Raw genomic sequence first — 23,146 nt, 5'->3', positions numbered from 1 at the left:
AAAAACTGTTTTCAGTGGTAGTGGAGGTATTGTAAGAATAATGTCGAGGTTGGCACAATGGCTCACGCCTGTAATCCCAACACTTTGGAAGCCGAAGTGAGAGGATGGCTTAAGCCCAGGAATTTGAGACCAGCTTGGGTAACAACACAGCAAGACTCCATCTCTACAAAAAATTTAAAAATTAGCCACGCATGGTGGCGTGCACCTATAATCCCAGCTATTCAGGAGGCTGAGGCAAGAGGATTGCCTGATTTCAGGCAGTTGAGGCTGCAGTAAGCCATGATCACACCACTGCAATCCAGCCTGTGAGAGCAAGACCCTATCTCTTTAAAAAAGGGGGAAAAAAAAAAAAAAAGACCACAAAAAAGACTGTAGACATACTGCGAAATAAAACAAAATGAGTAATTATGTTGATATCATTAGGAATTAATATTATGGGCATGGGATAAAGGAGTAGGTAAAATAAAACACCCACAAGGTTAAGTAAAGACCCTTTAATAGAAAATACCAGAATAGGTCGGGCGCGGTAGCTCCCACCTGTAATCCCAGCACTTTGGGAGGCCGAGGTGGGTGGATCACCGGAGGTCAGTAGTTCGACACCTGGCCAACATGGTGAAACCCCATCTCTACGAGAAATACAAAATAACCTGGGCGTGGTGGTGCATGCCTGTAATACCAGCTACTTGGAAGGCTGAGGCAGGAGAATTGCTTAAACCCGGGAGGTGGAGGTTGCAGTGAGCTGAGACTGTGCCACTGCACTCCAGCCTGGGTAACAACAGTGAAACTCTGTCTCAAAAGAAAGAAAGAAAGAAAGAAAATACCAGAATAACCCCATAATGTATTTTATCTCACCAAAAAAACAAAAAAATCATCTAGAAAGAATGACCAACCAAGTAGCAACAAAGCACCCCTATAACCCAGACTGGTATCTAAATAGCATTTCTCAAAAGAAAGGAACTAGAGTTCCTTTTAAAAGTGGCCAATTCCACATCTGGGGCAGGAAATGCAGAGGGTCCCACTGACCAAAGATGGGACAATTTGATCCAATCCATTAACTGTAATGGACCGAAATAAATATGGCTAACAAAGGGAGGAAGATCAAACATTAATCTGCCCTTCCTGTACAAACTATACCTCTTGGTAACTGAACAGTTGAGGCAAAGTTACTTCTTGAAGAGGTATCCCACCTAATAAATGAAGACCGATTGATATAATCAGTATGTTGTCATTTTGCAATCCTAAAGGCACTGCTGGCAGCTTATATCACAAGAGACAATCACATGAAATGTTATGTGCCAACTGAGAGAAAATACATCATTATGATAAAGTGTTCTTGACAAGGAGGGCAAAAAACTTCAAAATGTGAATCTCATCAGGCCTCTAGATCACCAATTTACAAAAAACTTGGAGTACAGATGAACATGTTAAAATGACACCCCTGTGCCCTGTGGAAAATTCTACAGGATGTATAACTTAGTCTATTCAAATAATAAACAGCAAAGAAAAAGAAAAATAGAGGCACGAGACTTAATAAGACAGTAATACACAGGTCTTGTTTGTTTTTTGTAGAGACGGGGTCCTGCTATGTTACCCAGGCTGATCTTGAACTCCTGGGCTCACATGACCCTCCCCTTGGCCTCCCCAAGTGCTGGCATTATTAGGTGTGAGCCACTGCACCCAGCCTATAGGTCTTATTTGGATTCTGATTCTCACAAACTATATATAAAACATATATATATATATACAGCCAATTGGGGTGAATCGGAACTGACTAAATATTTGATGATATTAAGGAACTGTTAATATTTTTAGGTATAATGATATATCGTGGCTATTTTCTTTTAACAAGTCTATCTTTTAGAAATCTATACTGAAATATTTGTAAACAAAATGCCAGGTTTTCTAGGATTTTCTTCAATGTAGTATGTGAGAATAAACAGATGAGGGTACAGATGGAATAAGATTAGCCATAAACTGATACTTGCTGAAGCTGATGATGGGCTCATTATACTACTGTACTTTTGTAAGTGTCTGACATTTTCCATAATGAGCGAGAGAGAAAGGAAGGAGGGAGAGGAGGAGACTAGCCAAGCCTTGAGACTTCATCAGATCATGACTCTTCCAGGGCTTTCTGCCTTGGCCCAAACTCCAGCTCCCTAAGGACCTTTCTTTCCCCTGCATCCCAGCTCCAGGGAGGAAGACATACCGCAAAGATGAGTGAAATGTCAGTGGTAAGGGCCTGCACTCGGTGGAAGGAAGCAATAAGGGTGATGGGTAGGAAACCATCAGCATCCATTTTCCTTCGCAGGAAGAAGTCTCGCTCTAAATTGTCCACGCTGAAGTAGTATTCACTAAGTGGAGGGAAGAAGTAGTTATCACCGAGGGATTGCTGCATCAGTTTTATGAGCATGCCTTCCTTCTTCTGCTACACTTCCCAGCAATCTCACACAGCCTCTGACCTAGCCCATCGCTATCTTATATACCAACAGTATTGAGGGCCGAAAAGAAATGATGTGATCCCCTCATGGCACCCTACCTTGCTTGGGTCAAATCACTCCCTCTGCCCTAAGCCCCTTGGCATGCCTGTCAAACTCCTCATCCTCCTTTAAATTCCAGTCCAAATATTGTTGGTCACTTTCCCTTCTGCTCCTAAAACACTTACACACACTCTATTACAACCATTTATTTTCTTATATGACTTCCTTACTGGACTGAGAGACAATATATCGGAGTGGTTAAGAACAAAAGGACAGAAAAGGATTTAAATCTGTGCTTTGTTACTTACTAGCTGTGAGATTCTGTGCAAATTACTGGGCCAGTATGCTTGTCTATAAATTGGGGCTAAAAGACTCAGCTCACAGGAATTCAACAGATAAGAATTGCAGGACTAAGACAATGCCTCTAAAACACTTAACATTGAGGCTGGCCGACAGTAAGGATCCAATAAATGTTCATTAGTATTCTGTCAATGTTGTCATTACAAATGGAAGCACAGAAGGGGGTAGATTCTAAATATTTTCCTTCCTTTTGTAATGGTGTAGTTTCTAATTTTCTTAAGGTAAATGTTGTACTACTTCTGTAATAAACAATGAGAATGTGGTTATCACTTCTGTAATAAACAATGAGAAAAGCTATCTTTTCAGCCTGAGGCTGAAACTGCTGCTAAGCACCAGAAGGGCCTGCCCAGCTACTACACTCTAGCAACCCCTAACCTCTCACTTATTCCTCCAGGGTAAGAAGGCTTCCGCGCACTCACATCTGGCGCTTGATGTAGTCTTTGAGCAGTTCCTGATCCACGCTGTAAAGCTCGGTGCTGCTGACATTGTCAAAGTAGTAGGTGATGTTGTTCATGTACTTGGGCATACGAGGTCCCTCCACACCATCAAACTTTCGGTAGCCAAACTGGTAGTCAAAATGGGCTATGGGGGAAATCGGTGCCATGAGGGAGAGGAGATTCCTGCCCACCACCCCCGCTGCACACCCTTGGACATCCCGGAGCCCAAAGGGGCCTCACGTACTTCGAGTGCCACCCCGGCCGCGTCCCCGGCCGCGACCACGCCCCCGTCCACGGCCACGGAAGGAAGCCCGCGCCCCACCAGCCCCATCACTCTTCACACTCGATGTCTCATCCTGGTCGTGCCAGGCAGGCTCCGGTTTGATCTCTGGTTGCCAGGCTGGGGTGGGGGGGGCCACGGGCACGTAGGTGGCAGACTCAGACCCTATGGGGAGAGGGGTACCAGGTCAGGCCTGAGGGTGTCTCCCAAGCCCAGGCCCTCCATAGTGGGTAGTGCATACCTTTGATATCTCCGCGATTGGCAGGTATGTGTCTAGGTTCCGGCGGGCGAGTGGGGCGTGAAACCAGTTTCTCTCTGGGTACTTCGGGCTTCATGTCTATTTGTAACGGAACCCACTTGTGTTTGTTTCCTGGGAGACAGCATGGACACATGAGAAAGGCTTGAGGGAGAGGCCACTCCTAGCCAGCTCTACCTACTCCTCCTCTTCTGCCCTGTACTTGGGCCCAAATCACAATCTGGTTACCTTGGGCAGATCCCTTTCCCACACATTAGCCCTCTTTTTCATCTCTAAAATAAGCTGGTCAGTGGCCCTCAGTGTGTTAGAGACTCCTCGTTAACTCCTACTATCAGTGTCTCCATGGCCACAGAATCCCCTTCAGGAGTCAGACACATGGCAGCCCAGAATGAAGACCATGCTTTCCAGACTCCCTATAGACAGGTGCCAAAACACTGCCTGTGAGAGTTAAGCTGAAGTAACCAACTCCAGGTTGAGTCCCTAAAAGGAAAGGGGCCATCCTTCCCTCTTCGTTTCCTCCTAGCTAGAAGGAGAAGGAAATAGGAAGCCATCAGTGATCATATGAAGAGCCAGTGTACCACAGCAAGCTGAAGGGATTCAGGAGTTGCCATACCAGGCCTGGCATATTTACAGCAAGCTGTTACATCAAAGAAGGTTTTATCTTGTTTAAACCATGGTTACTCTAGATCAGCATTAGAGAAGCCAAATTTTCAGCAGGTTTTTTGAAAACTCTTGTGTTTGAGAGGAGGGACTGATTAATGACAGATGGTTGAAGACTGCTGTCTCACCAGCCTACATCCATCAGTTCCCCTCTGACTTTTCAGAGGGGGTACCTAAAACTCCTCCAGCAGTCCCCTGGAGTCCTAACATTTCACAGTTCTACCCTGCCACTTTCTCCCAAGATCTGCTCCCAGTCACTCACCTTTCTTCTTCTGTCCGCCTCGCTGGCAATCCTCATCTCCATTCTTTTCCTCCCCTGATTCGTCTGATTTGGTTTTTGGACTATCCTTACTATCACTCCCTTCTCCTTTCTCCTGTTCCTTCATGTCCTTCTTGGGTGGCAGTTTACGGGCAGGCTGAGGCTTGTGGGACTGTGGCTACAGCAGGAAGTAAAGTAACAGGGAGGTGAGTGTAAGTGCCTCGTGGTATAGGAGGGAAGGCACTCCCTGTCACTAGAAAGGCAGGCAGGAGCCACAGCATGCAATGGTAGGCTGGACAGGATGTATTCTAAGGTCATTTTCACACCTGAGATGGTTTCACTGGGAAGCATGGTCAAATAGGCCAGAAGGTGGAAAGGCAACTTATCTCTCCAGCTTCCAAGTCTAAGTGACAGAGACAACCTTCAGGACAGCAGTGCTGAGGCTCACGGGGGCAAAATTATTCCCTGCAATAGGGCCATGTTGTCTAGGTCGTCTGTGGGAAGGAAGAGATGCCCTCTGGCCTATGAACAACAACTCTGTCTGTGAAGTAAAAGCGGCCACAGCCAGTGAGTAAAGACTCTAAGCCATTGGCCCAGAACAAAAGTGCTGGGAAGAAGAGAACTGACTAGGAGTCCTCTCTTTGCTAGGGCCCAAGAGAATTTTATAAGCTTCCCCAAGACATGTGGTCTGGAGGTCGGTGCTTGGCCTAATGACCACTCTCCTATTTCACTCAGAAAACCCAAGCGTAGTGATGGAGAACACAGGCTGGGGAATAATACAACACACCTGACTTCCAATCCCCACTTGGCCATCAAGGGCTAGTAATTAACCTCTGCAAGTCTCAGCAGCTTCATCTGTAAAATGGGAATTATAAAAGGACCTATCTCAGAGTCACTGTGAGGGTTAGATGAGATGACGAACAGGCAATTCAGGTGACCCTTGAATAAAATGGCTTTGAACTGTGTGGGTCCACTTATATCCAGGACTTTAAAAAACCAAATACAGATCAAAAATACAGTATTAGCAGGATGTGAAACCTGTATACACAGAAGGCCAACTTTTCATATATGTAGGACTTGAGTATGCAAAGATTTTGGTATACACAGGGGTCCCGGAACCAACACCTGCCACCAGCCCCGCCGTGTATAACAAAGGAAAACTGTACTTGGCAGTCTCTGACACAAAGCAAAGGTTCAAATGATGCCAGTTCTTAGCTATTTCAATGTTGCTCAGATTGTATTAACCACTCCATTTAGAAAACTGAGAGGCTGGCGGACTGGGCACTGTGGCTTACGCCTGTAATCCCAGCACTTTGGGAAGCCGAGGCGGGCAGATCACCTGAGGTCAGGAGTTCAAGACCAGCCTAGCCAACATGGTGAAACCCGTCTCTAAAAAATACAAAAATTAGTCAGGCATGACAGTAGGTGCCTGTAATCCCAGCTACTCAGGAGGCTGAGGCGAGAGAATCACTTGAACCTGGGAGGCGGAGGTTGCAGTGAGCTAAGATCACACCATTGCACTCAAGCCTGGTGACTGAGCGAGACTCCATCTCAAAAAAACGAAAAGAAAACAGAGGCCAGGAGGCACAGTGGCTTATACCTGTAATCCTAGCACTTTGGGAGGCTGAGGCAGGCAGATCACTTGAGGTGAGGAGTTCAATACCAGCCTGGCCAACATGGTGAAACCTTATCTCTGCTAAAAATACAAAACTAGGCCAGGCGCGGTGGCTCAAGCCTGTAATCCCAGCACTTTGGGAGGCCGAGACGGGCGGATCACGAGGTCAGGAGATCGAGACCATCCTGGCTAACACGGTGAAACCCTGTCTCTACTAAAAAAATACAAAAAAAAAACTAGCCGGGCGAGGTGGCGGGTGCCTGTAGTCCCAGCTACTCGGGAGGCTGAGGCAGGAGAATGGCGTGAACCCGGGAGGCGGAGCTTGCAGTGAGCCGAGATCTGGCCATTGCACTCCAGCCTGGGTGACACAGCAAGACTCCGTCTCAAAAAAAAAAAAAAAAAAAATACAAAACTAGCCAGTCGTGGTGGTGAGTGCCTGTAATCACAGCTACTTGGGAGGCTGAGGCAGGAGAATTACTTGAACCCAGGAGGTGGAAGTTACAGTGAGCTGAGATTGTGCCACTGCACTCCAACCTGGGCAAAAAGAGTGAAACTCTGTCGGGGGGCAAAAAAAAAGAAAACTGAGAAAGGTTAGAGCTAAGGCTCTCTGGAAGCTTGATGAGCTAAATGTGTGTATGTCAACAGAGTTCAAACCTGCCTATCCTTCCACAAGGACTCACCTGAACACTCTTGTGGGCTATCTCTCCAGGTGTGGGCCAGTTGATTGCATCTCCAAAGTCACCAACCTGCAGGGAACATACACTATGAGGGCCCCAGGAGTGACCCTGCCTTTGCTATTCAGCCCCCAACCCAAGCTTCACCAAGAGATCAGAGGCCACATCAGTCTGTTCACCAGGACCACTCACAATGGATACCCAGAAGGAGCTCCCCTGGAATTCACAGACAATCCAGAACTTGTTGGCAGTCCAGGAGCATTCACTAGAACAGGAAAGAGGCCACCACCTCCAGAAAGTCCCCTTGGGTTGCCCACTCTGATTCCTTACCTTGCTGCCTTTGCGCTGTTTAGGAACAGCTGCCCTCACCACTTTGGCTGGAGCAGAGTGTTCTATGGGAACAAGAAGGGAGAGTTAGTAATGCAAAGCCCAGGTGATGGGGCTACTGCCAGCTCCTCACCCTCATCACCGTCCCCACTCCACCAAGCAACCTGCAAGTTCCCAAAGGAGAAAGACACAGTAGAGAGGGGAAAGACATATGCTCAAACACCAGTAACAATTTTACCAGCCCATTTCTAAAGAAGTCATAGAAAGCAAGATCATGCAAAGAGCCAGGAGCCAGCAGCCAGCAGCCAAAACCCCAGGAGTCCAGCCTCAGGTGGGAGGCCCTTAGAGAGAATAGTTCTTTAACAGAAGTTGAGGCCTGGAGAAAGAAGTCCATGTCACCAGAGTCAGCACTATAATTCAGGGTTCCTGAATCATGGCAGATGTCTGAAAGATCATTTGTGGCCCTAATATTCTAGAAGTCTGATGTGAGCAGACCAGGACTAGTGATCATTGGGAAGGCAAAGTAAAAACCCTAAGTGAGCCATCAAGAAATCTAGGGACCACACCAGGCCAGCTGCTCAGGAATGATTTTGTCTTCTCAGTTTCCAACGAAAAAGTGGACTCCCACTTGACTCAACAGTCCTACCTCTAAGAATTTATCCTAATGATACAAATTAGACAAGAGTTATGTACAGAGATGTCCTACTAAAATATTATCTATAACTGCAAAAAATGGAAAACAACCTACATACCCCAAAATAGGGGACTGACTAAAGTTCATCCATTTTTAGAAGAGTCATTAAAAAGACAATGATCTCTACTAATATAAAAAAGACGGACACAACAAATGAAAAGTTTGTTTGTGGCCAGGCGCGGTGGCTCATGCCTGTAATCCCAGCACTTTGGGGGGCCAAAGCAGGTGGATCACCTGAGGTCAGGAGTTTGAGACCAGCCTGGCCAACATGGCGAAGCCCCGTCTCAACTCTATTAAAAATACAAAAAATTAGCTGGGCATGGTGTTGGGCACCTGTAATCCCAGCTACTTGGGAGGCTGAGGCAGGAGAATCACTTGAACCCAGGAGGCGGGGGTTGCAGTGAGCTGAGATCACACCATTGCACTCCAGCCTGGGTGACGGAGCAAGACTCTGTCTCCAAAAAAAAAAAAGTGTTTGTTTTGAGACAGAGTCTCGCTGTGTCGCCCAGCCTGGAGTGCAGTGGTGCCATCTTGGCTCAGTACAACCTCCACCTCCCAGGTTCAAGCGATTCTCCTGTCTCAGCCTCCCAAGTAGCTGGGACTACAAGTGCACACCACCATGCCCGGTTCATTTTTGTATTTTTAGTAGAGATGGGTTTCACCATGTTGGCCAGGCCAGTCTCAAATGCCTGACCTCAAGTAACCTGCCTGCCTCAGCCTCCCAAAGTGCTGGGATTATAGGCGTGAGCCACCACACCTGGCTGAAGTTTTTTAAAAATCCTTCTTGTAAAACAAAAATGTGCACATGCACACACATACAGTACAAACTCTAGAAGGACATGTAAGAACTACCAGGAATTAAATATGACATTTACAGGGACTTCAGTTTTTCAACAGACAGACATGGGCTTCCACCCCCTACCAGAGCCACTACCCCCTCAAGATACCCCACGTGCCTTCGAGAGCTGGAGCTGTGGAACCCAGCCAACAGCATTCCACACCCCCAGCCCAGGGCGATGGTGAACCAGAAAATCTCAATTCCAAGAAGATAGAGTTCTTAGGCCCAAGGGGCCATTCTGCACCCATACTCCTGCAACTTCTGGGTTAGCCTGGATGAGCCTAATACCATCTAGTCCCCTGATAAAATCTTTGTCTGCTTCAAACCAGGACCAGGTTCGTGTATACCTGCACTATGGCTGGTAATCACTTCTCCCAGTACCCAGCAACACTGTGTGCCTGCTACCAGGAAAGCAGGCCAAAGGGCCTGTGTACCACCACTACCAACTTCACTAACAGGATGTTATAAAGAGGAATCAGGTGCAGAGGGCAAGGTATTCCTGAAGACTTTTCCTTAAAAAGTCGAGGCAAAGTCAAATCATTGATCACAAAAGGAGACGGTAAACTATAGAAAGCTCAGCCTCCAATCAACGTTTTGAGAGCCCTCCTGCCATGAAAAGACCTCACCAATTCCCTACTCTGCCACCAATCCCAAGCTGATGAGAATACAGTCTAAGCATACACATGAATATTCTTAAATTAGTCCTGTGTGAGTTTGTTGAAAAAGGTCCATCCCCAGATTCCTCTGTCCTGAAAACCCATGGTGCCATTCTTTCTTTGCTCCCAGGTGGGGCTTCAGGTTGCCCCCGACAAGTAGAAAAAAGCTCCCAGAAAGGCAGAAAAATCCACTGGGAAGCAAGAGCCACTTCTGCCTTTAAAATCTAAAATTCACAGATTTGTTAAAATCCTATTGGGCTTCAAGGAAACCCAGAAGGGTTCAGATGAGCTGCTGTCAGGCCTTGCAAGAGACCAGAAAGAAGACTAGGCTTTCCGATGACTTCAATTATCCATCTCAGCCACCAACCCTCACCAGGTAACCCACTAGAGCAGGTGTGCACACAGGTACACACACGCACACACAGAATATACAGGTTCAGCTGGGCCTGGCATCTGTAATGGCTGCCAATGCAAACCAATCCTTTGCACAGGCACCAATCCCCATGTCTAGCACCATCCCAACCAAATCAGGGGATAATTCTCCTCCTTCTACCCCTGCATTCTGAAACCTGCATGCCTGCTGCCACTGACCCAACGCCCAGTCAGGAAACACCATTCACTTGGTCAAGAAAACAGTTATAGCTGGGCATGGTGGCTCACACCTGTAATCCCAGCACTTTGGGAGGCCGAGGTGGGCGGATCACCTGAAGTTGGGAGTTCGAGACCAGCCTGAGCAACATGAAGAAACCCCGTCTCCACTAAAATTACAAAATTAGCCAGGTGTGATGGCACATGCCTGTAATTCCAACTACTTGGGAGACTGACGTGGGAGAATCGCTTGAACCCGGGAGGCAGGAGGTTGTGGTGGCAGAGATTGCACCACTGCACTCCAGCCTGGGCAACACAAGTGAAACTCCGTCTCAAAAAAAAAAAAAAAAAAAAAAAAAAAAGAAGAAGAAAACAATTATAGAATGACAGGACCATAGTTCCAATCCACTCAATTTGTAGATAGGGAACTGAGGCCGGAAAAAGGGAAGGGACTTCCTCAAGACTAGCTGCAGAGCTAAGATGAGAAGCTATAAATCTTGACTCCCTTGCCAAAGCTCCTCCACAGCTCACCAGAAATTCCAGGAAGCCCAGTGGTTTCCATGTGTCTACTGGTGAGGAATGGGTCAAAAACTTTCTTAGTGTAATCTAAGAGCACTTGCCTGGTTTTTCTGAGTAAACAGCTACTGATGACTGGGCCCAGCAGCTTATCCACCCACAGGTCTCTGAGGCCCAGATTGTAGGAGGGAGGATGGCACACAGAGTCCCTACGAGGGTCTTCTTCCTCAACTAAGGCAAACCAGAGCCTAAAGGGTATCTGTAAGAGAATGAAAACCACCTTCTGTCCCAAAGGACTATAGCCAGGAGTCAGTACTAATTCTGGTAATTCTAGTTCCAGGGGGTCCAGGGGCTTCTTAAATACACACGTGCCTTTGTTAAAAATGAAGCATACCGGCCGGGTGCAGTGGCCCACGCCTGTAATCCCAGCACTTTGGGAGGCCTGAGGTCAGGAGTTTCAGACTGGCCTGGCCAACATGGTGAAACGCTGCCTGTAACTAAAAATACAAAAAATTAGCCGGGCGTGGTGGCATGCACTTGTATTCCCAGCTAATCAGGAGGCTGAGGCAGGAGAATTGCTTGAACCCGGGAGGCGGAGGTTGCAGTGAGCTGAGATCGCACCACTGCGCTCCAGCTTGGGTGACAAGAGCAAAACTCCATCTCAAAAAAAATAAAATAAAATAAAAGTGAAGCATACCAAAATTGCTATGTGTAAGAAGCAAGCTAAACGTGGTGGTCGTGAGGACACTTGAGGGCTTTTCTGGCAACTATCTGCATGGCAAACCCACTATTTTCACTTGGATTACTTAAGGTTATTTTGAGTGTTAAGCAGGGAGCTAATGATACTACTGCTAATGAAGGATGAAGAGAAATGAGGGGTAGAAGGTGGGTGCTAAGGAATGGCAGGGCAGAGAGGAATTACTAACTGGGATGCTTGCAGTAGGGATTGCGGCTCCTCTGTAAAGTGGACTGCTTGATGACCACACGACCTTGACTGTCTAACCCCAAGATTCTTTGAGCCTCTATTTTCAAGTGTGTCTAACACCCCCTCATTCAAAGACCACCTAGGAAAGTCAGAGGGCCCCATTAAGCACGTGGACTTTGCTATGGGATGGACTTAGGGTGGAGTCCCTACCTACTCTGCTCCTCACAGGGTCCCTCTGAACTTCACCTTCCTCTGTAAAATTGAAGTCATAGTTACATGGCTGCTGGAACAGTTAAATGAACAGCGCACAGTAAGAGTACCTAGCACACAATAAATGCCCAACAAATGCTAATATTACAATTCACAAAGGAAGCTTACTATTTCCAAGCAATCACCACCCTCACTCTGAGAGAGATGGGGATGGCGGGGAGATACACCAAATCATCTCTCAAAATGAAAGAATCAGAACGTATGGGAAAAATTTCTCTTAGGGATCAACTGGTTCAATTCATCCAGTCCAGACTGCCAATGAGGCCCCCCCATCACCTGGCTCTTCTGAGTGGTAATCCATGCCCACTGGGTGGGGACACCACACCACCACATTGCCCTCCAGAGACAGAAGGCACCTGGGCCCCAGGGCAAGTTTCCCCAGGAAAGGAAGGCTTCCGAACTTTGTAGTTTAAAATGGGGAAAGAAAGATGGGGGAATTTACCACAGGTCCCCCAGGGGTGCTTTGACATAAAGCCCTGCTTTGTTAGGGAGGAAGGAAGAACATGGAGAAGGCTGAGAAAGTTCCCTTTCAGCTGAAATTTGGTCATTCCACTTTGTACTCAGTACAGAAAAGGAAAACAGCCCAGGCTCAAGGAGTCTCTCTCAGCTTACTAAACCCATAACTCTGGCCTGTACACAGTCAGGTAAAAAGATTTAAAGGTGTTTTCACTACTGTCTTGTTCTCAAAAGATCCTAAGGCTGCTGAACTTTTGAAACAAAAGCTACCCAGAGGTTCCAGATGTGAAGGTCTGAGGAGCAAGAACTTGGTTCAACCAACAGGTAGAAAGCACATGGGTGATGCAAACTCATAGGTCACAGTAAAACAAGCTGGTAAGAGGCAGGAATGAAGCTAGAATTAAAACTGAGGGACTGGTGCGTGAAAGGTGAAAAAAGGCAGAGCTATCCAAAGAAAGCCTTCAGTACCCAGAGTGGGTGACTACAAAGACTACCAGATTTCAGCCCTGAGCACTGCCAGGAAAATTAGGAAGACCAAATGCTTATTTGGGGACTGGTATCATCTCTTGGAGATTGGCATCTGAAAAGGCTGAGTTTACCAGAGAGCTAAGAACTACTACCTTGAAGAACAAGGTAATCTGTTGGGTTTAGGGGCTGTATTACATTCACACTCACCCATCTGCTACCATACACCTGGCCATTAGGTCGACCTCCTTGGGGGAGACCTCCCAGACTTCAAGTCTGGTGAAGTACCCTGCTATGTGCTCCCACGGTACTGTTAACTGGTTGGTTACTTATCTGCCCGTTCCCTGAGAGTAGGGACCACAGGGCTGCTTTCACAGCACTACCCCAGTGTCTAGCTCAGGGCCTGGCAACACAGCAGACACTTGTTTAATGAATGGTGACTTCACACCAGAAGAGGCTTTGCTTGTCAAGTGCTAATTCCTGAGGTTACAGCCTCAACCCTTAACCTTCAGCTGGGGCCCTCCCAAGTACAGAGAAACTGCTAGTGTCCTAGAAACTGCTGGCTCCCAGAGGAATGCAGGCCCTAGCCCAGCTTTGACTCACAGGCAACCCAACTGCCTGATATCAGTGCTGCACCTCAGCCCAGAATGCAACACTCATCAGTTGTATAACCCCTGGGAGCATTACCTACCATTCTACCCCAGCATCACCCTCCTTACTAATATTGGGTCTACAGGTGTGAGGACAGAAAGAAAGATCTCAACCACTTAGATTTCTCACCAAAGCACAAGAAATGCTAGCAGCCAATTGTAGATGCACAATTAATGACAAGTGTAAACAATATGTAGTGAGCATTTACTAGACATCACACACTGTTTTAAATTCTCGGCAGGGATTCTCTTAATCTTGATCATGCTGAATTAGTTTCTTTCATTGGTCCCATTTTAAAATGAGGAACCCAAGACACATGGTGGAAAGGTTATTTGCCAAGATAACAGCCAGCAAAGAGCAGAACAGGATTTGGAGTCAAGCAGTCCGACTCTAAAACCTGTGCTCTTAACCACTAAAAGGAGGTGGAAGAGAAGCTAAGGGGTATAAGTTACCACCTTATTGTAGCCAACAGGACAGTTTCTCAACAGCAGGGATGCCCGGGCATCATTCTACATACTGGGGAAAACCAAAGCCTGTTGCAGTGACGCCTAAGCTAACAGCTGGGCAAGTGGCACTTCAGTGGTTGGAAGTGCCTAGTTTCCCTACCCAGAGAGGCAAGAGAAACCACCACCAAGCACACCCAGCTTGAGTCTAACTCCAGAACTCTGGCACTAGCAGCCCTATGAGGAAAGAGACATTCCTTCCAGACCCAACTCCCAGTTCCTCCCAGTTCTCCCAGAGGCTGCTCAGGGGGATCCAGATGACATGGATTGTGCCCCTCCCTCAGCCCCCAGATATGAGGAAGGCCACCACTATCTCCCTGAGCCTGTGTCCAGGGACCCTGACTGTGGAAGGCAGCAATACCATCTGGAGGGTGAGGCAGGCAGGAAAGAGTGCCTGGGTTATACTACCCACCTGTGCCTGTCCCTCCCAGGCCAGCCTGGGGGCAGATTATCGGAAAAGCCTGGCTACTTTCAGCTGTCACTCATCCTGGGGATAGGGTGGAGTCATAGAAGGGAGCCTGGAGACCCACAGGCCTTTCCTCCCATGCTGACTGACCCCAGCGCCCCCCAAGCAGGAACATTCTTCTATGGAGTAAAGAGAATGCCATGTTAGCCCTCCTCACCTTGGTCACCAGCTGCTGCTGTCGGTACCATCTCTCAGAGGCCTCTCTGCCCAGTCCTCCCACCCAAATTTCCCCTAGACCTGCAGATGAAATGCAGGAGGGGCCGGAAGGGCATTCTTAGGGAGAGGAGTGGGCAGAGAAAGGGAAGGAGAGAAATGTTCAGAAGGTCAGACCATCTTGAGTTCCTGCTGAAAGGAAGCTGCAGGCCACCAGTCAGCTCGGGAGCTGCTGGCCTGGGAGGAGGGGCAAGGGTGGGCCAGGCTCCAGTCACATGATGCTGGCCAGCCTGGCCCAGCCCAGGCCCAGCCCCAGCTGACTATCTTTAGCCTGTGGTGACCCAGGTGGCCCAGTGCTCCCACTCTCCCTGCCCAGACGTGGACCCAGCCACCCTCAGGTGGCTGTGGCCACTCCCACTGCTGGTACCAGTCCCTGAAATCCTGGTCCAAAGCTGATCAATAATCAACACAGCTGAAATGTATCAGTGGCCACTAAAGCTCCTAGGCCTCCAAGTGCCAGCTCCCTAACCCAGCCTTTTCTAACGAGCACATTTGGTTCTAGTTAGAACAGTGATAAAAATCACCTTTTACTAGCATACTGACTAGGTACCAAAAACTAAGTTGCTGTCTATGTATGATTTCACTTAATCATCTCAAAAAGACACAATTATTCCAGTTGTCCAGAAAATGACACTGAAGGAAGGGACTCGCCCAAGGTCACAAAGTTGAAGAGCAAGATGACTGATTCCTCAGGCCTAGTCACAGATCTCAATATAAATTCTCCTCAGGAGGCTTCCTGACTGCCCAATGTAAAGTGCTACAAAACCAGCAACTCTGGATCAAGTTCTAATTCAGTCTACAATTTAAGGTCTTCAGGGCACTCACTGCAGCCTGAAATGGTTGCCTCTGTGTGTATCTCAACTCCACTAGACTGCAATCAATTACTGAGCGCTCACTACAGAGGTGTCCAATCTTTTTGCCTTCCCTGAGCCACAATGGAAGAATCATTGTCTTGGACCACCTGTAAAACACACTAACACTAATGACAGCTGATGAGCCTAAAGAACAAAAATTGCAAGAAAATCTCAATGTTTTAAGAAAGTACAAATTTGTGTCAAGACGCATTCAAAGGCGTCCTTTGGACAAGCTTGCCTTACTATGTCTTTGCATAGTGCCAAAGTTTTTTACATGTAGTAGCTCATTTATTTTATTTTATTTTTTTTTTTGAGACGGAGTCTTGCTCTGTCACCCAGGCTGGAGTGCAGTGGCGCCATCTCAGCTCACTGCAAGCTCCGCCTCCCGGGTTCACGCCACTCTCCTGCCTCAGCCTCCCCAGTAGCTGGGATTACAGGTGTGTGCCACCATGCCCGGCTAATTTTTTTGTATTTTTAGTAGAGACAACGTTTCACCACGTTAGCCAGGATGGTCTCGATCTCCTGACCTCGTGATCCACCTGCCTCAGCCTCCCAAAGTGCTGGGATTACACGTGTGAGCCTGGAAGGTAGGTATGATGATGACTCCCAGTTAAACAAATGAGCTATGCATAACCAGTTTGTGGAGCTCCCATGGGCTCTCATAGGCCCTGGACTTCAGAAGCCAATCCTCTCAGGCAGGTTGCCAGGCACGCACAACTCCATGCACACCTGACTCCATTACCCTGATGTGGGAGGCTGCCAACCTCAGAGGTTTTCTTCCTGTCCTTGGTGGTCAGCCACCACGTCAGGTAACACTAACTCATTTTTTGATTTTTTTTTTTTTTTTTTTTTGAGACGGAGTCTCGCTCTGTCGCCCAGGCTGGAGTGCAGTGGCCGGATCTCAGCTCACTGCAAGCTCCGCCTCCCGGGTTCGGGCCATTCTCCTGTCTCAGCCTCCTGAGTAGCTGGGACTACAGGCGCCCGCCACCTTTCCCGGCTAGTTTTTTGTATTTTTTAGTAGAGACGGGGTTTCACCGTGTTAGCCAGGATGGTCTCGATCTCCTGACCTAGTGATCCGCCCATCTCGGCCTCCCAAAGTGCTGGGATTACAGGCTTGAGCCACCGCGCCCGGCCTCATTTTTTGATTTTTTGAGATGGAGTCTCACTCTGTCACCCAGGCTGGAGTGCAGTGGGTGGCACGATCTAGGCTCACTGCCACCTCCACCTCCCAGGTTCAAGCGATTCTACTGCCTCAGCCTCCTGAGTAGCTGGGACTACAGGCGCAAGCCACCACGCCTGGCTAACTTTTTGTATTTTTAGTAGAGACGAGGTTTCACCATGTTGGCCAGGCTGGTCTTGAACTCCTGACCTCAAGTGATCCACCCACCTGAGCCTCCCAAGGTACTGGGATTACAGGTATGAGCCACCGCGCCCGGCCCACAAACTCATTTTTATTGTCCTTCCAATCTTAGGGCATCCTTTGTTGGAAGAGGCTTCTGAATCCCCAAAAAATTACTTTGGATTATTCCCATTACTGGAGTGGAGAGGCTGATCCCAGACCCAGACAGGGCTGGAAAGACTTGAGAATCTCATAGTACATACAGAAAAACTGAGGACCAGGAGAGGCCAAAGTCACCAGTGATTTGCTGTGGAGCTGGCACTGGAACATCAAGGCCTTGTCTCCCAATCTACAGCTCTTTGGCAAACCGGGAAGTGAACATCTCCTCCTCAACAAAATATACTTTGTGCCCAACTATATCCACTCACAGGGTCGGGGCAGGGCCTTAGGGACCCAAAGTGTCACAGGAACTGTTCCCCAAAACTACCCATACTGTCAAGAAAAACTACTCACATGGAACTGAAATACATGACCACAGGGGAGAGTGCTTTGAAGTGGCTCTGGGAGGGGCCCCATTTCCAATCCCTTTTTTCCTCTTGAGCCCTGCCAGGGAAGACTGAATTTCTCAGCTCCCTCTGGAAGACTTGGTGGGCCCTGGAGATCTTTTTCTCACTATCTGTCTGTCTGTCCTGAGAGGTAGGCTGGGCACATTTGGTAGCCTGAAAATTCCACAGCAATGGGAGGGACTCTCCAGGGAGAGTCATCCCAAAAGCAGATAGGAAGCTGGAGTTCTCGAGTAGCAACTAGTTCCTCCAATCCAGGCCAGCCTGGCCAGGCAGCCTTGCTTCCCAGGAGGTGCTAATTTGCCTCTCTCAGTGAGTTCAGGCTGGCCTACAGGTTCCTTCAGTTCATATGCTACACCCCAAATGGAAAAGAGTTGAGTCCTGGGATGCCATGAACATGGAGACAGTACAGGCTTAGCAGCCGGGGTGCTGCGCCACCTGCAGACTCCCCACCCCTGCACACGGATGCTCTCAAGGCACCAGCACACCGCTTTAGAGAATGTAAAGGGGGGCCAGGCGCAGTGGCTCACGCCTGTAATCCCAGCACTTTGGGAGGCTGAGGCAGACGGATCATCTGAGGTCGGGAGTTCGAGACCAGACGGACCAACATGGAGAAACCCCATCTCTACTAAAAAATACAAAATTAGCTAGGTGTGGTGGCACATGCCTGTATTCCCAGCTAATCAGGAGGCTGAGGCAGGAGAATCATTTGAACCCAGGAGGTAGAGGCTGCAGTGAGCCGAGATTATGCCATCGCACTCCAGCCTGGGCAACATCAATCAGCAAAACTCTGTCTCAAAAACAAACAAAAAAAGGGAATGTAAAGGTTGTCCGATCTCTGTCCCAAAGCCACCCTACCAACAATTTACTATGCCACTGGGTTAAGAGACAGGTTAGAGCAGCAGTTAACAGCATGGACTTTGGAGTCCATTCTTGGATGTACTAACCAAGAGCCACCATCAATTAAGTAACTCACAAGGTCAGGGACAGATGAGTCAAAACTGAGCAATCTCTCATGCAGCTTGTAACCTGATAGGCATTAAATGGGCCACACATCAATGAGAGCCAAGCAACTAGGTTCATGAGGAAGCAAAAAGACAGCTTACAGAGATGATCCCAGGAGTCAGATTTAACCTCTCACTTTCCTGAACCATGAATGGGGTCCATGACAGCCAACTCACAGGATTAACAGATTAGGATACTGCTAAATCTAAATTTCAGATAAACAGTAATTTTATAGACTAAATATGTCCCATGCAGTACTGGGACATACTTATACTAACATCTGATTTATCTAAAGTTCAAATTTAACTGGGTGTCCCCTATATTTTTAGTTACATCTCGACACCATAGCAAGGAAGGACTATTGCCCCATGTTCCAAACTGAAAGTGGAATTGTGACCAGAGCCCTGGGCTAGAAGTCAAGAGACTGGTTGACAGTCCTGGCTCAGACACCAGAGCTCTTGCTATGGATGCCTGGCAAGAATTGCCCTCCAGTGTCTTCAGTCTCTCTATTCAGAGGCCTGTGGTACGGGTGGGCAGAATCCTATCATCTACAGTCCTTCTAGTCCTAACATCTTGTGATTTTGTCCTTACACCCACTGATCTCCACAAATGCAGCCAGCTTTCCAGGACACGCTGTTAAGATTTTGGCATGCATTCGAATTAGCATGTGAGGAGCTTGTCAAAATATAGATTCCTGGGTCCCATCCTTCAGAGATTTTTTGCTCAGCAATGGTGGAGTCAGGAATCTGCTAGGTAGTTCTAAGGTAGGTTTTCTCTGTACATACTTAAGTTATTTTGATTTCACCTAGTGAATTTCAACTGTTAAATTGACAGGGGTTACCCAAAACCATAATACCATATTTAATATTTTTAAATCAGAGCTGTACTTCTTAAACCAGTAGTAAGTATAGTCATGAGCCAAATAATGACATCCCTACCCACAAACATGACAGTTGGTCCCGTAAGATTATAATGGAGCTGCCCTATGCCAGTGTGCCACTTTATTATATGTTTTAATTTTTAATTTGTGTAGGTACATAGCAGGTTTACATATTTATGGGGTAGATGAGATACTTTGATACAGGTATAATAATCACATCAGGGTAAATGGGGTATAAATCATCTCCAGCATTTATCCTTTCTTTGTGTTACAAACAATCCAGTTAAACTTTGTTATTTTTAAATGCCCAATAGATTGTTGCTGACTGTAGTCAGTGTGCCATTTTTTAAAATCTTTAAACATTTTAAGGCTAATAAAGTGAAGCAGTGGGTATGAAGAAGGAACACTTTTTATTCCGTATTTTATACCATATTTTTACAGTACTTTTTCTTTTTGAGACAGAGTCTCGCTCTGTCACCCAGGCTGGAGTGCAGTGGCGTGATCTCTGCTCACTGCAACCTCCGTCTCCTGGATTTAGGCAATTCTCCCACCTCAGCCTCCCCAGTAGCTGGGATTACAGGTGTCTGCCACCACGCTCAGCTAATTTTCGCATTTTTTTTTTTTTTAGCAGAGATGGCATTTCACCACATTGGCCAGGCTGGTCTTGAACTCCTGACCTCAGGCGATCTGCCTGCCTCGGCCTCCCAAAGTGCTGGGATTACAGGCATGAGCCACTGCGCCCGGCCTACAATGCTTTTTCTATGTTTAGATACACAAATATTTACCATTGTATTACAATTCCTACAGTACTCAGTATAGGAACATGCTGCACAGGTTTGTAGCCCAGGAGCAACAGGTTATACCATACACCCAAAGTCCATAGTACGCTGTGCCATTTGTTTGTGTAAGTACACTCCAGGTTCACACGATGACAAAATCAACTAATGACACATTTCTCAGAATGTATCCCTGTTGTTAAGTGACACAAGACTGTATTTGGGTTATTGTTTTGTTATTTTACATTTATATTCTTTAGTATGGATTAAACACTTAAATTTCTTGAAAAGAAAAATAAAATAGCAGAGCTGCTCCAAATTACTAAACTGAGTGACTCCCATTCAGCAGGAGTTCCTGAGCAGAAGGCAGTTTGAAAAACACTCACTTCACAGCTGTAGAAACTGTAGATCAGTGAGCTAGCAGGCTTGCAGTACCACTTCTGTGGTCTACAGAGCACCTGGGAAGAGGGGTTGGCTTGGGTGAAATGCAGATTCTTGACTCCCTCTATAAACTCCAGAAATCAATTTAGGAAGGTGGGCAGAAATTGAACACCTGCAGCTGTATGCTTCCTGTGCAATGCTCATGGCAGATTAATGTTTGAGAACTAAGCTGCCAATGAGTGAGACTGCCAGGAAGGAACCCTGGTCTCCAAACCCCAGTGCAGGGTCTCACTTGTATAGACAAGACTTCATTGGTTCACAAGAACAGGTAGTTTCAATTACACATATAAACAGCAGCTAGAAGAGAGGTGCAGGAGATACTCTTCCTTTACCCACCAGTCCAATCTCCAGCACCAGGAACCAACACTGATCCAAGAAGCCACATGATGAGTGTCCTGACAGATATGAGGTCACAAGGGACCAGTCTGGGCTGGGTTTAAGTTTTACAACAAGCTCCAAAACTTGGCTGTGACAGAAGAATGAAGGTTCTGAAGGAAATTGTCCACCTGCTTTTGCCTCACAGCCAAACAGCTTCTCTTACCCTAAAAATCTTACTGTGCTCATCCAATGCCCTGACTCTATACAAAATAAAATAGATAGTGGGTCTTGCTATGCTGCCCAGGCTGGTCTTGAATTCCTGGGCTCAAGGGATACTCTCACCTTGGCCTCCCAAAGTGCTGGGGTTACAGGTGTAAGCCACCAAGCCCAGCCATATTTATTTTAAAATATTAATAATAGTAATAATGGCCACCACTTACTAGGCATTTACCGCAGGAAGCCAGGCCTCCTGCCATGGGCCTTTTGTGCAGTAAGTTTTCCAGTCCTCACAATGGAGGGACTATTATCCCAGTTTTAGAAGACTCAAAGCAGCTAAGTGGTTAGCCAAAGGTCACCCCGTGAGAAGGTATCTGACCTCAAGGATATGAAATCCCAGGCTACCCCAAACCCCTCTCAGCACTGCAGGAAACAAACATTAGGTTCTTGTCCCCAAAGGGCTCCAGATCAAGCTTGTAGGCCCTACAGGGGACTGAGGCCACCAGAATCCACTCCTCTTGAGCCTGTTAGTTCACCTGCCAAGTGGGGATAATGCAACTCAGAAAAGGGAATGATATGAGTAAAAACAGTCAAGAATCAAAAGCACTGTTTATTGCAAAGGCAATGCTCTAGTGCCACCTGCAACCTGAAGGCCTGGGCTCTGGCAAGCACCAAAGCCCCAGAGGAGTTGTCTTTTTTTTTTTTTTTTTTTTTGAGGGAGGGTCTCACTTTGTTACCCAGACTGGAATGCAGTGGCGTGATCACAGTTCACTGCAGCTTCGACCTCCCTGGGTTCAGGTGATCCTTCCACCTTAGTCCCCTGAGTATCTGGGACTATAGGTGCTTGCCACCACACCCAACTAATTTTTCTATTTGAAGTTCTTGTTTGTATTACGTTTTTTAGATACAAGGTCTTGCTCTGTCACCCAGGCTGGAGTGCAGTGGCACAATCCTAGCTCACTGCAGCCTCAAGCTCCTGAACTCACACGATCGTCCTGGATCAGCCACCCAAGTAGCTGGGACTAAATTAGCTGTGACACCCAGCTAATTTTAATTTTTGTAGAGACAGTCTTGCCATCTTGTCCAAGCTAGACTGAAGGCTCAAGCAATCCTCTCGCCCTGGCCTCCCAAAGTGCTAGGATTACAGGTGTGAGCCACCATATCCAGCCCTAGTCCTCTTCTAATCTCCACTCTGGCAGCACCGACCATTCAAACGGGCCTCCTGTTTTTCTTTTTTTCCCTGAAATTACTGAGTTTCAACTGTTTCCTTCCTCAAGGCAACAAAGTCTAGAAATCCTAATGCAGGCATTGTGATCCCCCTGGTGCCACCTGAGACACTTCGTCCAAGATACAGACTTGGTTTTCTGTAAAATTAGAAGTAACCAGATGGCTTCTTAGTGACCAAAGCCCTTTTAGATTCCGACCTGCTTCAAGTCTAGGATCTCCAAAGAGCTGCCACCTCAGAGGGGCAATGGCAGTGATGATATGTGGGCAGAAAAGAGCTGGGGCAGGGATAGCAGAGAACATCCCAGAGCAACTACAAACCCAGCAACAACCAATAGGGACCTTTACTGCCTCTCCAATCCCACCTCAGAGGAAATGCAAGAGATGAAGTCTTCCCAAAGGTAGTACCAACCCTTTCAATCCAAGGGTTTGACTAATAAGACTAGACCCCAGGAGAAATCAAAAGATGGTGCCTTAGACTCCTCAGCTCTGGCAAATGCCATCTTGAGCAATATCCCACCTCGAGGCAATTTGGCTCCCAGAGGAGTGCAAACCAAGGCACCCCCTCACTCCCTGGAGCAGGCCCTCCCCAGCCTGGAGACTTGGCACAGGGCTGCTGAGTGCCATAGCTGCCATTTCCTGCAGTGCAAACAAGCATGGGGCAGGGATGCAGTGATGTAGAGGAGGGCTGGCTTCCCTGGATCCATCAAGTATTTAAACTCCATCCAGTCTTTAAACTCCCAATCAACAGTACTCTCCTCCTTTTCATCTGAGGGCTAACCCAAGTCAGCTGCTCATCTTCAACCCTCCTCCAAAGGGGCAGAGGCGGCCAGCAGCAGGCCAATGGCACACCTAAGAGGCAGCCCAATTTTACAGGCTGAAAAACTCAGGCACAGGTTTGGGTGTGGAGAAACAAACAAACAAACAAAAAAATGAAACCAGGC

General features: G+C 47.4%; 1 protein-coding gene across 11 annotated transcripts in view; it reads right to left on the bottom strand.

Moving 5' to 3' along the window:
• LARP1 (La ribonucleoprotein 1, translational regulator) overlaps window positions 1–23,146 on the bottom strand; it is a 140,808-nt gene that overhangs the window by 20,424 nt on the left and 97,238 nt on the right. For 6 of the 11 annotated variants that reach the window (XM_045394449.2, XM_073994641.1, XM_005558360.4 and 3 more), the window contains exons 2-8: window positions 7,349–7,410; window positions 7,025–7,090; window positions 4,733–4,907; window positions 3,796–3,924; window positions 3,519–3,719; window positions 3,257–3,419; window positions 2,207–2,351 (exon numbers count right to left, since the gene is read on the bottom strand). In XM_045394449.2, the coding sequence (XP_045250384.2) occupies window positions 2,207–2,351; window positions 3,257–3,419; window positions 3,519–3,719; window positions 3,796–3,924; window positions 4,733–4,856 (762 nt within the window). In that variant the 5' untranslated portion in view covers window positions 4,857–4,907; window positions 7,025–7,090; window positions 7,349–7,410. The remainder of the gene's footprint in view (window positions 1–2,206; window positions 2,352–3,256; window positions 3,420–3,518; window positions 3,720–3,795; window positions 3,925–4,732; window positions 4,908–7,024; window positions 7,091–7,348; window positions 7,411–23,146) is intronic. The other 5 variants (XM_045394450.2, XM_045394447.2, XM_073994642.1 and 2 more) reach the window with 2 other exon arrangements.

Source organism: Macaca fascicularis, chromosome 6, assembly GCF_037993035.2.
Source record: "Macaca fascicularis isolate 582-1 chromosome 6, T2T-MFA8v1.1".
Taxonomy (NCBI): domain Eukaryota; kingdom Metazoa; phylum Chordata; class Mammalia; order Primates; family Cercopithecidae; genus Macaca; species Macaca fascicularis.
This window is presented reverse-complemented; position numbering and strand designations above follow the sequence as displayed.